At 49.6% G+C, this 18,836-nt stretch overlaps 1 protein-coding gene across 11 annotated transcripts in view; it reads right to left on the bottom strand.

Moving 5' to 3' along the window:
• MYCBP2 (MYC binding protein 2) overlaps positions 1 to 18,836 on the bottom strand; it is a 339,358-nt gene that overhangs the window by 132,617 nt on the left and 187,905 nt on the right. For all 11 annotated transcript variants that reach the window (XM_088459230.1, XM_088459176.1, XM_088459189.1 and 8 more), the window contains 5 exons: positions 4,509 to 4,609; positions 3,853 to 4,068; positions 3,317 to 3,539; positions 1,971 to 2,089; positions 1,433 to 1,520 (listed from right to left, as the gene is read on the bottom strand). In XM_088459230.1, the coding sequence (XP_088315356.1) occupies positions 1,433 to 1,520; positions 1,971 to 2,089; positions 3,317 to 3,539; positions 3,853 to 4,068; positions 4,509 to 4,609 (747 nt within the window). The remainder of the gene's footprint in view (positions 1 to 1,432; positions 1,521 to 1,970; positions 2,090 to 3,316; positions 3,540 to 3,852; positions 4,069 to 4,508; positions 4,610 to 18,836) is intronic.

Here is an 18,836-nt window from a genome sequence, read left to right as displayed (position 1 = left end):
TATATACACTATATTTTGTAAATATGCGGGCGGGGTAATTATGTAATTTTTTTTGTGCTATATACGCTTTCTTTTGGTGTGAGTGCCCGAATGGCACATTCAGGTACTTGACATGCTTTAATTATATGATTTACAGTCATATGCATATCCTGATCTGTATATTATGCTCTGTCATATATTTTATGTATACCATGTATTTACATTTCTGCCATATTTAATTTCTATTTACATATATGGGATTTTTCTTGTGTTTTTATATAACACAATAATAACTCAATTAAAAAAAAAAAAAAACACAGCCCAGGCTGATTCACAAGTAAGAAAAGTGAATATCAATGGCTAGAAGTACACGTGGCTGGATTGCCACCTATCAACCTGTTTGTAAAAATGGAATAAAAAGGGAACCCCTCAGGTGAAATGAATCTCCTATCACTATGCCATCTCTTTGGGTGTTTTATTACCAGCTTCCAGAGAGGAGCAAGTCTCTATTCATACAAGTCGTTTATTTATGTTGTAATCTGTCCCAAGGTGGTCCTGTGTTGAACACAGCATTCTGCTTTGCCTGATGCTTGGCAGACTTGTTTTAATGTAATCGGTCAGGAAGTACTAGCCACAGTCTCCAGTAATGAAGTGCTGCAGCGCGCACACACAATTTTAGAAGTAAAAGTTTCCAGTTGGCAGAGCCTTGTAGTATCAGAAATCCTTTCCTTCAGCTGGGGGCATACTTGCCTACTTTTGAAAAAGCATTTCAGGGAGATTGTGAAAGCAGCACCTATGAGCGGGTGTTACAGTGAGCGTGTCCTAAACCTGATTTACATCCAAATGTAAACCCAGCCCAAAAGCAGTTAGTGTGTTTTCATCAACAAACAGATCTTACTAATACTTTTCAGAAATTCATAGGGATCATTGTGCCTTATAATAACCAATGCAAGGAAATGACACTAATGATCCCATTGGAATGTATATATCTCTGTTTTTTAATATAACAGCTTCATAATGGGGGTAAGGATGAAATGAGGGAGATAGCTAGACTCTTCAGGGAGACAGGGAGATTGCTACTATTTCAGGGAGTCTCCCTGACAATGAGGGAGAGTTGGCAAGTATGAGCTGGGGGCACTACAGCAGTGCACAGCTGACTCAGTCTGGTAAATGAGTAAATGTAGGAGTGGTAAGGACAAGTTACCAACAGTAAGAAAATGCCCAATCGAAACATGAATATCCTGCCCCAGACAGGATGATGGAGTAAGCACATCCCGTCACTATAGCACAATGAGACTCACTGCCTGTGCATTAAGCAAAGAATATTTGAAGTTAACATGACTAACATAACAGAGTGATCAATGGTAAGAACTAATCAGTCACTTAATAGCTCTGGAAATTTGACATATACCTCTTATCAGATTAGTAAGACTAGTAAGTCTGTTTATCTTACCAATGGGGAGAGCAAGATCTTTCTTCATTAAAGCAGCAGCACATATGCCTCCTAGGTTGGCCAACTCTTTTTCCAACTGAATAATCCCCTAAAATCAGAAACAATCAATAATCAGAAACTTTTTCAGAAACGTGAAAAATCTATAAAATATGTAGTGAGAAAATTCTAGTACTCCTCATTGTAACACCTGGAATTTCGGGCTAAGCCTGCTAAAACAATGTATGTTATGGGCGGTCATCAGGTGCAGGTTTAATGTGTGAAATAACACATTGGGTTTCCTTGTCCCATTATATACAATACAAAAAGGAAGTGAAGACATGTCACAAGACTATTTGAAGTTCTGTGTAACTGATCATGTGTAATAGGAGACTTGGGGAAACAAGTAATGGCTGCTGGTTATACTGATGAACTCTCACATGCTCCTATTAAGTAGGACATGGACCATAGAACACCAAAGTATTGACATGGTTATCATGCTCCCCACAAAGTATTTCTTTAGTAAAATGAAGAAATGAAGAAGAAGTGAAAAGAAAGTAACCTCATCAGTTCCTGGACTGAATTCATATCCAATAGCAAAACACTTGAAGCCATAGAAGCAGGCCTTCTCATCTTTAACGTAGTCTGATGCAGTTTCAAGGGAGAACAAAGCCTCATTTCCTAAGACACAGGATTTATGCAATAGATTATTATATGAGCAAATTCTGCATATCACACAAATGTAAGAACAAACCACCTATGGCACAAAGATTAGTGCTAATGTTAGGTTAATGCTAAACATTGCTGCACAACATATTATATACATTGTCTATTGTATGTAAGAACTTTAGTTCACTACTTTATTACAATCTAACTTTCATACAAGATTAATAACTGTTGCATGAAATGTGTTTGAACGATCTGCGGCTTAACTAAAATGTGATTTTGTGATAAATATAAAGGTAAAGGGGAAAAAGCATGGTATACTTCTGTGTACCATGTGAATTTAAGGGTACTTTTTAAAGCAAGCAAAATATGTGTTTCTTAAGCTGCAGTCAACAGTTTGCACTTCACGCAGGAATAATTGAACCAAGTAAAGAGCATGTCAACAATTGCTATCAAGCATCCATGCATGCTGTACATGCTGCATGTCAATCAGTCCAGTATTCACTCGAAGGCCACTGTGCAACAGCCTGTCAACCGCAGGAACCAGTGAGACTCTGGCAATTTAGCTCGTAGATTTAAAGCAGCAATAATGTAAACGGCAAAACCAACTTGTTTTTGCCTTTTAAAAAATTATTGCCTCTTTGATTCTACGAGCTAAATCAACAGAATATCACCGGTTTTAGCAACTAGCAGGCTATTACATCTGAGAATAATGTTTATGTATATATACAGTGTATTCCTCATAGAACTAAAGTGCCAATTACACTATCACAGATAACAAACTATAAACATTTGAATAGTATCTGTGTGCACATGATGCTGAACGCATAAGACGACTAATGCTGGGTACACGCTGACAGATATATTGGCCAATCAACTGATCGGCCAATATATCTGCTGCACGTCGGCCAGCGTGTACCAGCGATGTGTCTGTGAATGGCGTCGTTCAAAGACATATCGTATTGGCTGCGCTGCACAGCCGATGGACAGATATGTCTGCAGACATCTGTCCATCGGCAGGTGTGTACAAGTGGTCTGTAGACTGCCCGTACACACACAGCGGCAGCCGCAGGGAGGGGGGGCGGGACACGCCACCTGCCCCCCGGGACCCGCTGCAGCATGCAGATGATGGTTGTTCAATGTGTATGAATAACCATCATCTGCATATATATCTGCAGATCACTGGATCTGGAGATATATTGCTTAGGTGTGTTAATGTTAATAAGTTGCTCAAGCACTTACCTGGTAAAATTAAGACAGCAGTAGGCCAACCGGAGGAACCAGAAAATTTTTTAAGCTCAACCCAGGAATTAAGGCTTTCATGTACAAGAAGCTTTGGTCCAAAACCTGAGAGATGTGCATGTCGTCCAGGGATCAAGAGGCGCAAAACATCCTCAGACTGAGCTGTGCCACACTGTGGGTCAAACTCCACAGAGATCCATTTAACACACTCAGGGAAGGAAACCTGAAAAATCAGTGTTACGTTAGAAACAAAGGAGTGTGATCCATCTGATAATCTGAAACTATACTTTATCTGTAATAAATCTCCTTTTGTTTCTTCAATACATTTACTTTTTTCTAAAACTATAATATGGCTGTAAAAGTAGCTTGTGTCATTACTGAACTAAACAACAGTTATGGAGGAATCAAACCACAATTTGTTGAGCCTCTGTGTATATCTGTGCAGGAGATGTTCAAATGTCACAAATAGAAGGTTGTGTTCATTTAAATACATATATAAAGCAGAATAAAATTAAATAAAAATCTTAGAAGCATACCTTATACTGCATCACGCTGGCTGGTTTGTATGGGTGCTCACTTTCTGACACGGCATAGTGATTGGAGGTAGTACATGCAGAGAGCTGCTCGGGCTGATTGCCTGTCGTGCTGTCGGTGGATTGATTTGGGTTGAAGAGAGGAGGAGCATATTTCTGGTTCAAAATAGCCACTGACGGAAGTAGTTGTTGAACAAGACCAAAAACTTCAACAGCCGCCTGTTAAAGCATAAAATAGCTCTTACTTTTATCAACAGCAACTGAAAATTCAAAGGACTACAAACTCTGCAACAGTCAAATGCAAACATTGGTTCCTAATGCTTTAGATTTAGTTTACATCCAGTAATAAAGTAAAAACAAATCACTACATACTCAACTAGTTTACAGGGTGAGAAAGGGACGTGAAGTGCCACGTACCGCATCATCGCCCCCGCCCTCTGCGACATACTCATGACATTTGCAGCAGGAGGCGGGTCCCCGATGGCACAATTCATGTCATCACCCTCTCCCACACTTCACCCGAGAAGTGGCAGGATGCAGGAGGGTTGCCCAAATCAGGACTATCACAAAATTTCCAGGAGAGTAGACGACCAATCCACTATAATCAGCATTTCTTAAGAAAAGAAAGTAAAAAATATTCACATAAGACTTGGCCTTACCTTTGGAATGGCAGCTGCTACTGGTCCAATATAAGCTATCAGAAGGGGAAGTAGCATAGAAAATAGACTGGAAGAACTAAGCAGCTCTGGAATGTCATCAGCTATCAAGATGGGAAAAAAGCAATAAAACAAACCAATTAAATCAACTCGAAAAGGATGTAGGCGGTTTCATTTTGAGGCAAGCTGTCTAAACAGTGGCACCAGCAGGATAACTTTTTATTCTGTATGTATTATCAAACACTGGCATTAACATAAAAATGGAAAAAGAAAAATGCATCTAAACCACAAGTATCATTCCAGACTAAATGCTCATCTCATGTCCAGTGGGGGACACGGAACACTAGGTATATGATGTGCAGTAAGGGAGCTCCAAAAAAACCTCAAGCTTCTCCCTTCTATACCCCCATATGATGCTGGGACTTTAGTAATGTTTTAACAATGACCCAAAGCAAGAAACTGAAGTACAGAACAAGAGAGGGGAGAACAAAGGTTCTCCAGTAACAGGAATTAGAACCCTAATAAAGAGAGTAATGAAGAACAAGAGCATAAAGGGTCAATATCCAGTGTCACCGTTACATTTATGGAAAAGGATTGAATGCAAGTATAAAAATAATTTTATTTTCTCTTCAATCCATGGGGGTACTGGTGTACTGGGAACATCGATGTGCAGCATTTTAAAACCAAAACTGGTATTGTTGAACAGAAAAATATTTAGATGTAAAAGTTTAAGAATGTGTGTATCAAAGACAAGGTGGCAGCTCGACATCTGCTCATTCAAGGACCTAATGCCACACTACACAGAGAGAACTCACTGATCTGGTAGAATGTGCAGTGACATGTTCAGGAAAAGGCTTACCTATCCCAATGTAAGCTTCTAGTCATCATTGAGGATCAAGAGGATATCAGTCTTATGCAAGTCAAGGATAATATGGACTTAGGTCCTCAAGAGACTGACCATGTCCACAAAATTAAGAGAGACATCTTCCAGAGAACCACCTTAATCAAAAGCAGATCACATGCCCTGATTAGGATGGAACCTGAAAACCACTTTGAGTTAAAAAGAATGCTTAGTCCACAGAACAGCCTAGTCTTCATGTAAAATGAGAAATCTAAATCTTTAAGACAGATAATTCAGCTCCAAAACCCTCCTAAGCGGTTTATAGAAATGTAGTCCTCAAGGTAAAGGAACTTTAGCACCATCAAACCTAGTGGTTCAAATGGAGACTGCAGTAAGGCTGCCAGCATCACACTGAGATCCCAAGGTGCTACTTGGGGGATATATAGAGCCTGCACATATCAAGAGTTATGGTAGACTTACCTTTGTTAACTCTATTTCTTCGAAGTCCATAGGGTCAACAGAGATACCATGGGGTGTGTGTGATTGGAGTGATCCGGGCACCACACAGTCAAAGCTTTAGCTCCCAGGATTCACCAGTCCTCCTCCACATATACCCCGCCCTCAGCGACAGGCAGACAGTTGTGTAAACAAGTACACACAAGAAACACTCTCACAAAAGATAAGGGAATCCGTGACCAAGAGGAGAATAATGTGGACCCTATGGACTTCGAAGAAATAGAGCTAACAAAGGTAAGTCTACCATAACTAATTTTCTTCTTCAAGGTCCATAGGGATCGACAGGGATACCATGGGGTTGTCCTAATGCAGTTTCCCCTAAAGGTGGGGACGCTCCTGAGAAGAAAGGAAAATCTGACGCCCAAAGGAAGCATCCTGAGAGGCAAAGGTATCAAAGGCGTAGAACCTTGAGAAAGTTGTGGACGGAAGACCTTGTGGCCTCCATGCACAATTGCTCAGCAGAAGCGCCACGTCGAACCTCCCACGGTGGGTACCACAGACAGAGTATAATGTGCTGTGATCCTATTTGGAACAGGACGACCAGCTTGCGTGTAAGCCTGAGAGATTGTCATGCGGAGCCAACGAGCCAGAGCCTGTTAGTTGGCCAGCCTCACTTGTGAAAGCTATACAAAACAAAGAATATGATTTCCTAAAAGAGCTGGTATGCTCTACGTAGATCCGAAGAGCACGAACTATATACAGAGAGGCTTCACCTGCAGAGAGGTCCGAGAACTGTAGGGCCGGAACCACAATCTCTTCATTCAAATGGAACCGGGATACCACTTTAGGAAGGTAACCAGCCTGGGTACAGAGGACAGCTCTGTCCAGATGAAAGATCAAGAAGGGGGAGCGACAGGAGAGTGCTGACAAATCAGATACCCTGCGGGCAGAGGAGATGGCGAGGAGAAAGAGAGTCTTCGCCGTCAACCACTTGAGGTCTACTGAGACCAGAGGGTCAAACGGAGATGCATGTAGAGCCTGGAGAACAAAGGACAAATCCCACAGGGCCACTGGAGGGACAAAGGGAGGTTGAAGGTGGAGAATACTCTGAAAGAATATTCTAACATCAGAGAGGGGCAAGATCCTTCGCTGGAACCAGACTCTAAGGGAGGCCAGACGGAGGCCGAGGTCTAACCCAGTTTGGAGAAAGGCAAGCACCCAGGAGACCCTAAAAACTGTAGGGTCATAGGACCTCATTCAGAGGCGGTCGTTCGTTGCAAGCGGTCGCTCTGAATCAGGGCGGCCGCTTGCATCCTGAATGGCCGCCTCCTTGTCGATCGTTAAGCTGTGGGTTAACGACCGACCAGGTTGATGGTAATCACCATCGCGAGCATCGGGGCTTACGACCAGACCCTAAGGTTGGGTCTGGGCACTCGTAAGCCCCAGGGAGCTTTCTGCTCTGATGGAGCAGGAAGCTCCCCACTGACATCACTGATGTCAGTGCGGCCGCCCACAAAACGGTAGGCATTCGTAAAGGAACGCCTCTGTTTTGGAAACCACCCCCCCGGCCCGCCTACCAAACGGGGGCAGCTGTCGATCAACATCGACAGCCGCCCCTTTGGTAGCGAGCTCCGGAGCGACAGTGTTTCTCTGTCGCTCCGGGGCTTGCGCACGCGCAGTGCGGCCGCTGCACGTGCGCAGTCCTAACCATCGAGTCGGTTACGAGCGCATCGGTGCTCGCGACCGACTCTGAATAAGGTCCATAGTCTCTGGGGAAGCACCATTGAAAGTAAGAGTGCCAAACTCTAACAGATGTGGGCTGAGGAAGGCTTAGGCGCCCTGAATATCATCTGATCCACAGAGCGAGAGAAACCCATGGCTCTTAAGAGGGATGATATGCGGGTGCAGGCAAGACCCATGCGCTAACAGATCCTGCCGTAGAGGAAGTGGAAAAGGAGTGTCTATGGAGAGACTCCATAGGTCGGTGAACCAATGGCGCCTAGGCCAGGCTAGCGCTATTAGTATCACCGAGCCGCGTTCTTGTTTGAACTTTCGGAGAACCCTCAGGAGGGGGGAGATCGGAGAAAGAGGTATGCAAGATTGAAGTCCCATCTCACTGCCAGAGCGTCCAGGAAGGGGTCTCTGGTTCTGGACCCATACCTAGGGACCTTGTGGTTGTGACGTGAGGCCATGAGGTCAACTTCTGGTAGGTCCCATTTGTCCAGCAGGAGTTGAAAGACATCCGGGTGGAGAGCCCACTCTCCGGCATGTTTGTCCTGACGGCTTAGGACAGGTGTCTTCAACCTTTAAGACCGTGTGGGCCACATAAAAAAATTCAACAAAGCCCTAGGGCCACTAAGCTATACTGCGGTATTTAGACTCTGCCCCCTCCTCACACAATTATGTCCCATAACTGCCCCTCCTACAATTTTAATTAGGCCCCAGCAGGGCCCCCCACCTCCCACAATTAGAATTATGCCCTATAATTGTCCCTCCTCCTCCATTGTGTCAAGATAGTTGCCCCATCCTCAAACAATTATGTCCCATAACTGCGCCCCCCTTCTGCAGTGCCCCCAGTAGTGGTCCCCCCAGTAGTGCCTCTTATATAATGCCCCCATTAGTAGTCCCCCCCCTACACAATGCCCCCCAGTAGTGGTCCCCCATATGCAGTGGCCCCCATTATGCAGTGCCCCAGTAGTAGTCCCCCTATGCAGTGCTTCCCAGTAGTAGTCCCCCCTATGCAGTGCCCCTTACATAATGCCCCCAGAAGTAGGCCCCCCTATGCAGTGCCCCGTATATAGTGCCTCCCAGTAGAATTACCCCCTATGCAGTGCCCCTTACATAATGCCTCCAGTAGTAGTCCTCCCTATGCAGTGCCCCCAGTAGTGCCTCTTATATAATGCCCCCAGAAGTAGTCCCCGCCCCTATATAGTGCCCCCCAGTAGTGGTCCCCCATATACAGTGGCCCCAGTAGTGGTACCTATTATGCAGTGCCCCAGTAGTAGACCCCTCTATGCAGTGCTTCCCAGTAGTAGTCCCCCCTATGCAGTGCCCCTTACATAATGCCCCAGAAGTAGGCCCCCCTATGCAGTGCCCCGTATATAGTGCCTCCAAGTAGAATTACCCCCTATGCAGTGCCCCTTACATAATGCCCCCAGTAGTAGGCCCCCCTATGCAGTGCCCCTTATATAGTGCCTCCCAGTAGTAGTCCCCTTTATCATAATGCCTCCAGTAGTAGTCCCCCCTATGCAGTGCCCCCAGTAGTGCCTCTTATATAATGCCCCCAGAAGTAGTACCCGCCCCTATATAGTGCCCCCCAGTAGTGGTCCCCCATATGCAGTGGCCCCAGTAGTGGTACCTATTATGCAGTGCCCCCAGTAGTAGTACCCCCCTATGCAGTGCCCCTTATAATGCCCTCACTAGTAGTCCCCCTTATGCAGTTACCCCAGTAGTGGCCCCCCCTATGCAGTGCCCACGGTTGTAGTCTCCGATCAGCAGTGCCCCTTATACAGTGCCCACAGTAGTAGTCCCCCCTATGCAGTGCCCCCAGTAGTGGTCCCCCCTATGCAGTGCCCCAACAGCTGTCCTCTCTATGCAGTGCCCCTTATACAGTGCCCCCAGTAGTAGTCCCTCCCCATGCAGCGCCCCTGGAATGCTCTGCAATATGGGAGAGACGTCATGACGTCTCTCCCATCACCCACTGCAGGAGCCAGAAGGCGGAGCTGTTGAGTGAGCTCCAGCCCTGCTCCTGCAGTGGGAGCAGCAGCCAATGAGAGTCTGTCTGATTCTCATTGGCTGCCAAAACAAACACACCGCCGCTGGCGGTGTTAGTTTCTGTGCAGTGCGGACCGCACTCACTGCGGTCCACACTACACTAACCATCTGCGGGCCACGGGCTTAGGAAGTCCGCTTCCCAGTTGAGGATGAACACTGCCGAGATCGCCGGGAGATGACATTCAGCCCAGACCAGGATGTTTGCCACTTCCCGCATGGCTGCCAGACTTCGCGTGCCTCCCTGATCCAGTTCGATAACGCAGTCGCGTTATCGAACTGGATATGGACCGGCCTGCCCCGGAGAAAATCTTGAGCCCGAGCGAGTGCTCTGTACACTGCTTGAATCTACAGAATGTTTATCCAGAAGGGGGAACCATTGTTCAGATGAGACGTCTGCAGCCACCAAGGGAGGGAAAGCCGAACCTCCTGAGAGAGAAGGATCGTCTGGGACTGGATCAGATGATACTGCCCGTTTCACCGGGAGAGAATCAATTGTTGAAGGGGCCTGGAGTGGAACTGGGCGTATTCCACCATATCGAAGGTGGATACCATGGACCTCAGGACCTGCATTGCTGAGTGAATGGATACCCTTCGATTGTGAAGCAAGTTGCGCACACACAAGAGCAGTGCCAAAGTTTTTTCCACTGGCAAAAAGATTCTTTGTATTCGAGAATTCAGGAGTGCCCCCAGATGTACCGTCCGCTGTGTCGGAGGGAGGACTTTTTCCAAATGACGAGCCAGCCGTGTGTTTTTGTAGGCAGTCCACGGTCAGCTGGAGATGGCATTGTAATTGCTAGGTATGGCAGGATTCTGACTCCCTGACGCCTAAGGTGGGCCGCCATAACTACCATTATATTGCTAAAGACCCAAGGGGCCGTTGATAGATCAAAGGGCAGCTCCCAAAACTGGTAATATGGCTGCAGAACAGCAAACCGTACGAACCGTTGGCGGGTTGGAGTTATAAGCACATGCAGATATGCATACTGAATGTCCAGAGAAACCATGAAATCCCCAGGCTCCAATCCCAGGACAATTGATCATAGAGTTCCTTGCGGAACTTGGGCACGGATACATTTATTTAGGGATTTGAGATTCAGAATAGGCCGATGAGACCTGTTGGGTTCTGAACCAAAAAGAGAGGCATAAAAACCAGTTCCTCGATGAACCGAAGGAACCGGTATTATCACACCTGAACTCAGCAGGGAGCTAATGGCTTCCTGGAGGGCCAGGACCTTGATAGGGTCTGATGGGGGACCTGTACAAAAAAAATTGCTGGGGAGGACGCTTGAGAAAGGTGAGAGCGTACCCCTGAGAGTCCACTTCTCGGACCCAGGCGTCTGTTTAAGACCAAGAGTCGGCAAATCGAATTCGGCCTCCCACCGTGGGATCCCCGAGGAGGCCCACCGCATCAGGTGGTGGGATTGTTGTCAGACCTGGAAGCTGGATGTCTGGCCGATCAAGACTGCTTGGATCGCGGCTTGGTGGTCTTGTGAGAACTAGGTTGCCTGGGAAAGGGCTGTCCTTTTGCCTTACCCTGAGGGCGAAAAGACTGAAAAGAGGACGGCCTAGGCTTAGGGGTAAGCTGCTGATGGCAGAAGGCCATGATTTTGTCCAACTCTAAGCCGAACAGCCTGTCTCCAGAGAAAGGTAAGGGTTCGAGGGCCTTATTGGATTCAGTGTACGCTTTCCAGTACCATAGCTAAAGGACCAGGCAGGCTACCGAGGTCGCAGATGGCTTAGAGGCAAGGAGTCCAGTATCCAATGCAACTTCTCCCAAATAAGAGGCTGCTTCCTGAATATGGGTGATGTAGGCCAGTTGTTCCCTGGTAGCGTCTGATGGCAGGCTGTCTTCCAGTGCCTCTGTCCATCCTTCGATAGCCATAGCTACCCAGGCCACGTTCATAGCCGGCCGAGTAATAGCGACAGAAAGCGAGTAGACTGACTTGAGAAGTTTCCAGTTTTCTATCCGTGGCATCCTTAAGGGAGGATATAGACGGTAAAGGCAGCGTAGAGCTTCTGACTAAGCGTGCCATATGCGAAAACAACAGTGGGAGGGACTACCCACTTAGTACACTCTCTAGTAGGGACAGGGTAAAAAGACTAGTCTTTTTGGGGCCTGGAACTGTTTGCCAGGAGTACCTCAAGCTTCTCCAATGAGCTCAGTGAGCTGTTCTGATTGAGGGAATTCAGCCTTAACCACCTTTTGATGTTTAAACAGCAGGGTTTTAGGCTTAGGGGCTGTTTCATCATCCACTGTTGAATGACTGTCCTCCTCACCCGAGGGCGACCCAGGGAGAGAACCTTGTGCATCATCTGCCTCCTCAGATGATGCGTCAGAATCCAAAAGCTGGGCGGGCTGAGAGTATGATCAGTCCGCCTATGTGCTTTGGCGGCTAACTGTCTGCCTGTAAGATTTGCTGATAGGCGGCAGACGTTTGAGCAATATTATAAACTGAGTGGGCATAATATCTATCCAAGAAGGATGCATAGGGGGTACCAACATAGTAGGCAGAAATAGCTGTGGGTACCCCATGGTGGGAGGCAGCGTGGGGGCTGACAAGCAGGCCACTAGCTGAGTCAAAACCTGGGATAAGGACGACACCCAAGGTGGCTCCTGGACAGGGACTGGTACGGTGGACTGGAGAGGTGGTACATAACAATTAGCACACATACTGTCCTTCATGGAATCCTGAGGGGACAAGCTCGCTGAACAGGATCTGCAAGTATCCAGCACAGGGGCCGCAGGCTCCCGTTTACCCTCGTCTTAGAAGACACAGTAATAACCAGACAGCAGCACACAATCAGAGTATAGCTAGTAATGCAATGCGATACCCTTCATGAATACATGTAAAATATGAGATATGGTAAGAACTTACCCTTGTTATCTCTATTTCTACGAAGTCCATAGGGTTCCACAGGATACCTTGGGGTATAGGTGTGACGTCAGTCGCAGGGCACCAAAGAGTTAAGCTTTCAGCCTCCCAGGATGCACTAGGTCCCCCTCCTATACCCCGCCCCCGGGCCAAGGCACCTCAGTTAGTTACCAAGCCATAGGCCGGAGGAGGAGAAGGAAGAGAGAGAACAAAGATCTGGACACATACAAGAATCACATTCTCACCAGAGGGAGACGGAAAACCGGTGACCAGAGCAAAGCCCATCTGCAGCACAGGTGCGACAGGGCGGGAGTCCTGTGGAACCCTATGGACTTCGTAGAAATAGAGATAACAAGGGTAAGTTCTTACCATATCTCATATTTTCTACTTCAGGGTCCATAGGGTATCCACAGGATACCTTGGGGATGTCCCAAAGCAGTATCCTTTAAGGGTGGGGACGCTCCTGTGCAGAAAGGAGAATCCGCCGCCCGAAGGAAGCATCCTGAGAGGCGAAGGTGTCAAACCTGTAATACCTCACGAAGGTATGGACAGAAGACCACGTAGCAGCCTTGCAGATCTGAACTGCCGAGGCACCACGTCGAGCTGCCCACGAAGGACCCACATACCTAGTGGAATGAGCCTTCAGAGAAGGAGGGACCGGTAGGCCTTCATGAAGATAAGCTTCAGAAATAGCCATACGGATCCAGGCTGCCAAAGTTTGCTTTGAAGCAGGCCAACCCTTTTTACGGAAGCCATAGAGGACAAACAAAGCGTCCGACTTCCTAAACGAAGAAGTGCGGTCAACATAAGTCCTTAAGGCCCGCACAACATCCAAAGAGGCCTCACCCACGGAAAGACCCGGTGAGTTAAAGGCCGGAACAACTATTTCCTCGTTAACATGAAACTGGGAAACAACTTTGGGAAGAAACTCGGGCCGAGTGCGGAGCACTGCCCTGTTCCCATAAAAAACCAAGAAAGGGGGTCTACAAGAAAGAGCCCCTAACTCAGAAACACGTCTGGCCGAAGCAATGGCCAGAAGGAAAACAGTCTTAGCTGTTAGCCATTTAAGATCCACTGAGCCCAGTGGTTCAAACGGCGGTCCTTGGAGAGCCCTCAGGACCACAGCCAAATCCCAAGGCGCCACAGGTGGAACAAAGGGCGGCTGAATGCGGAGAACACCCTGCATAAAGGTGCGCACATCCGGGATTGTAGCAATCCTACGGTGAAACCAGACAGATAGGGCCGAAACCTGTACCTTCAAAGAAGCAAGGCGAAGCCCATGATCTAGTCCCGCTTGCAGGAAGGCGAGAATCCGAGACAGACGAAACTCCCGCGGTGCATAACCTCTCGGTCGACACCACTGGAAGAACGTATGCCACACGCGATGGTATATCCTCGCGGAAGACGGTTTCCGAGCTCGTAACATGGTACGCACCACAGAGCTGGAAAACCCCCGGGACCTCAGCATGGCCGTCTCAACAGCCACGCCGTCAAAGACAGCCGAGTCAGGTCCGGGTGAAGACAAGGACCCTGAGACAGAAGGTCCGGTCGTAGCGGCAACCGCAGAGGAATGTCCACGGACAGACCCTGAAGGTCTGAGAACCAGTGCCGTCTGGGCCACGCGGGAGCTATCAACAGGAGCGTCCCTCCTTCCTGTTTGAATTTCCGGATTACCCGTGGAAAAAGGGAGACCGGAGGGAACAGGTATGCGAACCGGAACGTCCACCGGACGGACAGAGCATCCACCAGAGACGCCCCTTCGTCTCTTGTGCGAGACCCGTACACCGGCAACTTGTTGTTGTGCCGGGACGCCATGAGGTCGATTTCTGGAAGACCCCACCTGTCCACCAGTAGTTGAAAAACGTCCGGGTGCAGGGACCATTCCCCCGGATGAACGTCCTGGCGACTTAGAAAGTCCGCCTCCCAATTTAGCACTCCCGGGATGAAGACCGCTGATATGGCCGGAAGATTGCGCTCCGCCCAAACCAGGATCCGAGAGACCTCTACGAGAGCCGCCCGACTGCGAGTTCCTCCTTGCCTGTTTATGTAGGCCACGGTGGTAGCGTTGTCCGACTGGACCTGCACCGGGCGACCCTGGAGAAACCGCTGTGCCTGCTGGAGAGCATTGAAGACCGCACGGAGTTCCAAGATATTATTGGAAGCTCCGCTTCTGTCGGCGTCCACCTGCCCTGGAACAAGTGTGGACCCGAAACTGCTCCCCAGCCCCGAAGACTGGCGTCCGTTGTCAACAGGACCCAATTTGGAACCCAGAACGGACGTCCCTTGTTGAGGTGGGTCGTCTGTAACCACCACGCAAGGGACAGGCGAACCTCCTGAGTGAGCACAATCGTCTGGGACTTCAAAGACTGAGTCAGCCCGGACCGTAGGGTCTCCATCCGAAACTTCGGGACCCGCAAAGACTTGTTGAGTGCTTTGAGGTTGAGAATCGGACGATATGACCCATTGGGTTTCTGTACCAAAAATAGATTTGAATAGAAACCCTGGCCCCTCTGGGAGAATGGAACCGCCACTATAACTCCAGCCTGGAGCATAGTGTGCAATACCTTCCGCAGCTCCGTAGCCTTGTTCCGGTCTGATGGGAGACCCGTGGTGAAGAAGCGAGCCGGGGGTCTGTGCCGGAAGGAGAGGGCGTATCCGTGGGAAACCACCTCCAGAACCCAAGTGTCTGTCGTAGTGGTCGACCAACACTGGGCGAGCTGTAGCAGGCGGCCTCCCACCCTGGGATCCCCCAAAGGGAGGCCCGGACCGTCAGGCCGCAGGCTTGTCATCTGGCTTGGGGGCCGGACGTCTGGTACTCCATGCCTGCTTCCGGGGCTTGACCGATTTCTTAGGGCCAGCCTGTCGAGGAAACGACTGTGGTTTGGGCCTGCCCTGGGCCCTAGATGACCGAAAGGACGATGGTCCAGAACCAGAAGGAGCAGCGGCCGACGGGAGACAAGCAGATTTGGCTGCCGCCAGCGTGGCCACAATCTTATCCAGATCCGGACCGAAGAGAACTTCTCCGGTAAACGGCAACGCTTCCAGACCTTTCTTGGAATCTGCGTCCGCCTTCCAGGATCGCAGCCACAAGGTGCGACGAGCAGCTACCGCTGCTGAAGAAATTCTAGACACCAGAGTACTAATGTCTAGAGCCGCCTCGTTGATGTATGTGGCCGAATCACGGAGATTGCCAATCAACTCCGCCTGATCGGCCGGACAGTCGGATTCAAAAGAAGCCTCTAATGAATCCGCCCAGCGCTCCATCGCTCTGGCAACCCAGCAAATGGCCATAGCCGGCCGTGCTGCCCCCCCTGCAAGGGAATAAGGGGACTTCAGGCAGATTTCTACCTTGCGGTCCGTAGCATCCTTAAGGGAGGACATGGATGGCATCGGCAATGTGGCACTACGGACAAGACGGGTCACGTGAGAATCCACCTGTGGAGGGGATTCCCACTTAGCAAAATAATTATCCGCGAACGGATAAGCCACCGCCAGGCGTCTCTGCGGCTGGTATCTTTTGCCAGGTTGTTTCCACGCCTCCTTTAAATGGTCCACCAACTGACCCGAAAGAGGAAAGACTGTGGCATCGCCCTTCACATCTTTGAAAAAGGCATACTTAGATTTAGCCGCTGGGGGAACTTCGTCCTCAATCACCAAGGCTGTGCGGACCGCCCGAATAAGTCCAGGAATATATACTTTGGACTTAGCATCAGCGTCCTTAGTATGGAGAGGTTCCTGATCGTAAGGATCAAGAATCTCCCCATCATCAGACGTCCCTTCGTCATCCTCATAAGGAGCGGACAGAGACGCCACCGGCCTTTTATGAGGCCGCATCACAGACTCCCCTTGCAACACATCCGACAAGTGCTGTACAGAACTCGTCAGGGAGTTAACCCACGCTGGCTCCTGAGAACCCGGGAGCGGGGAAATAGGGAGACTGTGGGGTACCACCAATTGTCGTGGGAACCCCTGCATGGGTGACGACACCACAGACTGCTGGGACAAACCCATCGGAGTAAACGCGGGCTGCGGAGCTAACTGGCCCACTAAAGCTGTTAACGCCTGAGCGAAACAAGCCCAGGGCGGCTCCTGTACCGGTGCTGTAACCGTAATAGGCCGTGCCATGGACAAACACTGCCGGCAAAGGCCCTCCGCGCTACCCTCCCCCTCCGCTAACGGTACTTTGCACGTGGTACACTGTAGCCGGAGGGGAAAATCACTTTCAGACATGATGGCACCACGTATGTGACCTCTCTCACCAATTAAGTATTAAATAGGCGAGAGACCACCCTGCAGCACCGCACCGCAAGGGCTTTAGCAGAAGAACAGGGACAGTAATAAAGCTGACAGTTTAGAGAAGAAAAGTTACAGGCAGCAGCGCTAGCACAGTCACATACAATGCAGAGAAATAACAATTCCTGCACTAACAGCGCTGATCACTCAACTACACAGACACAGGGCCTGGTAGGACACAGCGCTGCATACACAGACCTGACCACAGCGGAGGAGAGGTATGCGGGGGGACCCAGACCACGATGCTTCCGTCCAGCGCTTCCAGCAGCGTTCACCATGCGTTCTGGAGAAGATGGCCGCCGAGGAGCAGAGAGGAGGCTGGCCTGGGGGAGGAGCGCTGCCACAGGACCAGTCGGCAGCATGCAGAGAGGGCTGTGTGCAGCGGGGGAGGCGCCGGCTGTGAGACAGGGAAGGCGCGCTCCCCTGGCATGCATTTAACCCCTGGGACGCCGCAGCGCTACCGCTCTGCTGCGGTCCGCTGTCCCAGGGGGTAGTGGAAGCGCAGGTTGGTCGCCTGGCTCCACGCTGCAGCCAGTCCCCAGGGAGCCCCCTGCCTGGGGACTTAGGACCATGTGATCAGCGGGGACCCACCGCGGGACCCCGCTGCTTACCTCTGTCCCCCTTGAATCCGGCCATGGTCCGGAGCATCTGGGGTCACCGCTAGCTGTGACCCCAGACGCCCACCAGCATCCCCGGATCAGTACCGGCGTTCTGGTACCAGCGGGGTGTAGGGAAGACAGCATGGACGTCAGGACTGACTGTCCATGCTGTTCATCCAGATGTGCAGCCACAGCTGCATGAAGAATAAGCTTCAGGGGCTCTTCTAGCCCCCACTCCAACAGGTGCACCCGACTCCGGCCGGGCACCAAACTAAACTGAGGTGCCTTGGCCCGGGGGCGGGGTATAGGAGGGGGACCTAGTGCATCCTGGGAGGCTGAAAGCTTAACTCTTTGGTGCCCTGCGACTGACGTCACACCTATACCCCAGGGTATCCTGTGGATACCCTATGGACCCTGAAGTAGAAATGTGAAGTAATAATGAACCCCTACACAACTGGTAAGTGAGGGTAAAAAAAAAAAAAAAAAAAAAAACCGGGATAGATATAACTGACAGTCAGAAAGTTTTAAGACCGTATATCACAACAGAATAGCTAGCACAAATCACATACAATGCATATAAATATATTTATAATGGGCACTAAACCAACTACTCAAGCCTCAAAAGCCTGGTAGGATTTGTGCGCTATATAACCAGATCCCAGGGAGAGGTATACAGGGAGACTGGACCAGAATCTCCTGAGACCAGTAGCTTCAGAAAAGCCCTGATTAATGGCTGCTGAACATCTCATATAGGTAGGAGGGTGAGGATTAGCAGCTCAGAAGCAGGAAACCTCTTGTGAAGGATCGCGCTAAGGGCTGGGGGAGGGGCTGTGGGGGAGAGCCTACCTCCCCCACTGCTGTATCAACCACCAGCCTTCATTATGGTCCTGGACGCCAGACTAGACTTAACTGCCCAGGTAGTAGAGTGGGGGTGCAGACGGCCCTCGCATCCCCCACTACAGCGTCCTCGGGCTAACTGGAGGTAAGGACTGCATAAACACGATATTCCCAGCGAGCGGGGAATCGCCATTCTGGTCTTCCCAGTTTGTCCGGCTGCAGCCCTGGGATCCAGTGGAGCGGCTAGCCAAGCTCCGCTGGTGCCCGCCATAATCACCGAACCGCTCCAAGTGTTGTGGCACCGGCGGGGGTAGATGGAGCAGTAGAGCAGGTGCCCATCATGACGTCTAGCGCTGCTTGCTGTGTAAAAAAGAAAATAAACTAACTCATAAAAATAAAGCTTGAGACTGCTGAAGCAGTCCCCCTGTCTAAAGCTGTGACAGGTCCTGCCGGCACCAAACTTAAAACTGTCTGTCTCTGGCTGGGGGAAATATGTGGAGGAGGGCCGGTGCATCCTGGGAGCTAAAGCTTTGACTGTTTGGTGCCCGGATCACTCCAATCACACACGCCCCATGGTATCCCTGTGGATCCCTATGGACCCTGAAGAAGAAATATTACTTCCTGTAAGGTCTTCACTTCCAATAAAAGTGGCTGTCTC

Source organism: Taudactylus pleione, unplaced genomic scaffold (assembly GCF_031769625.1).
Source record: "Taudactylus pleione unplaced genomic scaffold, aTauple2 ptg000041l, whole genome shotgun sequence".
Lineage (NCBI taxonomy): Eukaryota > Metazoa > Chordata > Amphibia > Anura > Myobatrachidae > Taudactylus > Taudactylus pleione.
Note: the sequence above shows the minus strand (reverse complement) of the source record. Positions and strands in the feature narration are given on the sequence as shown.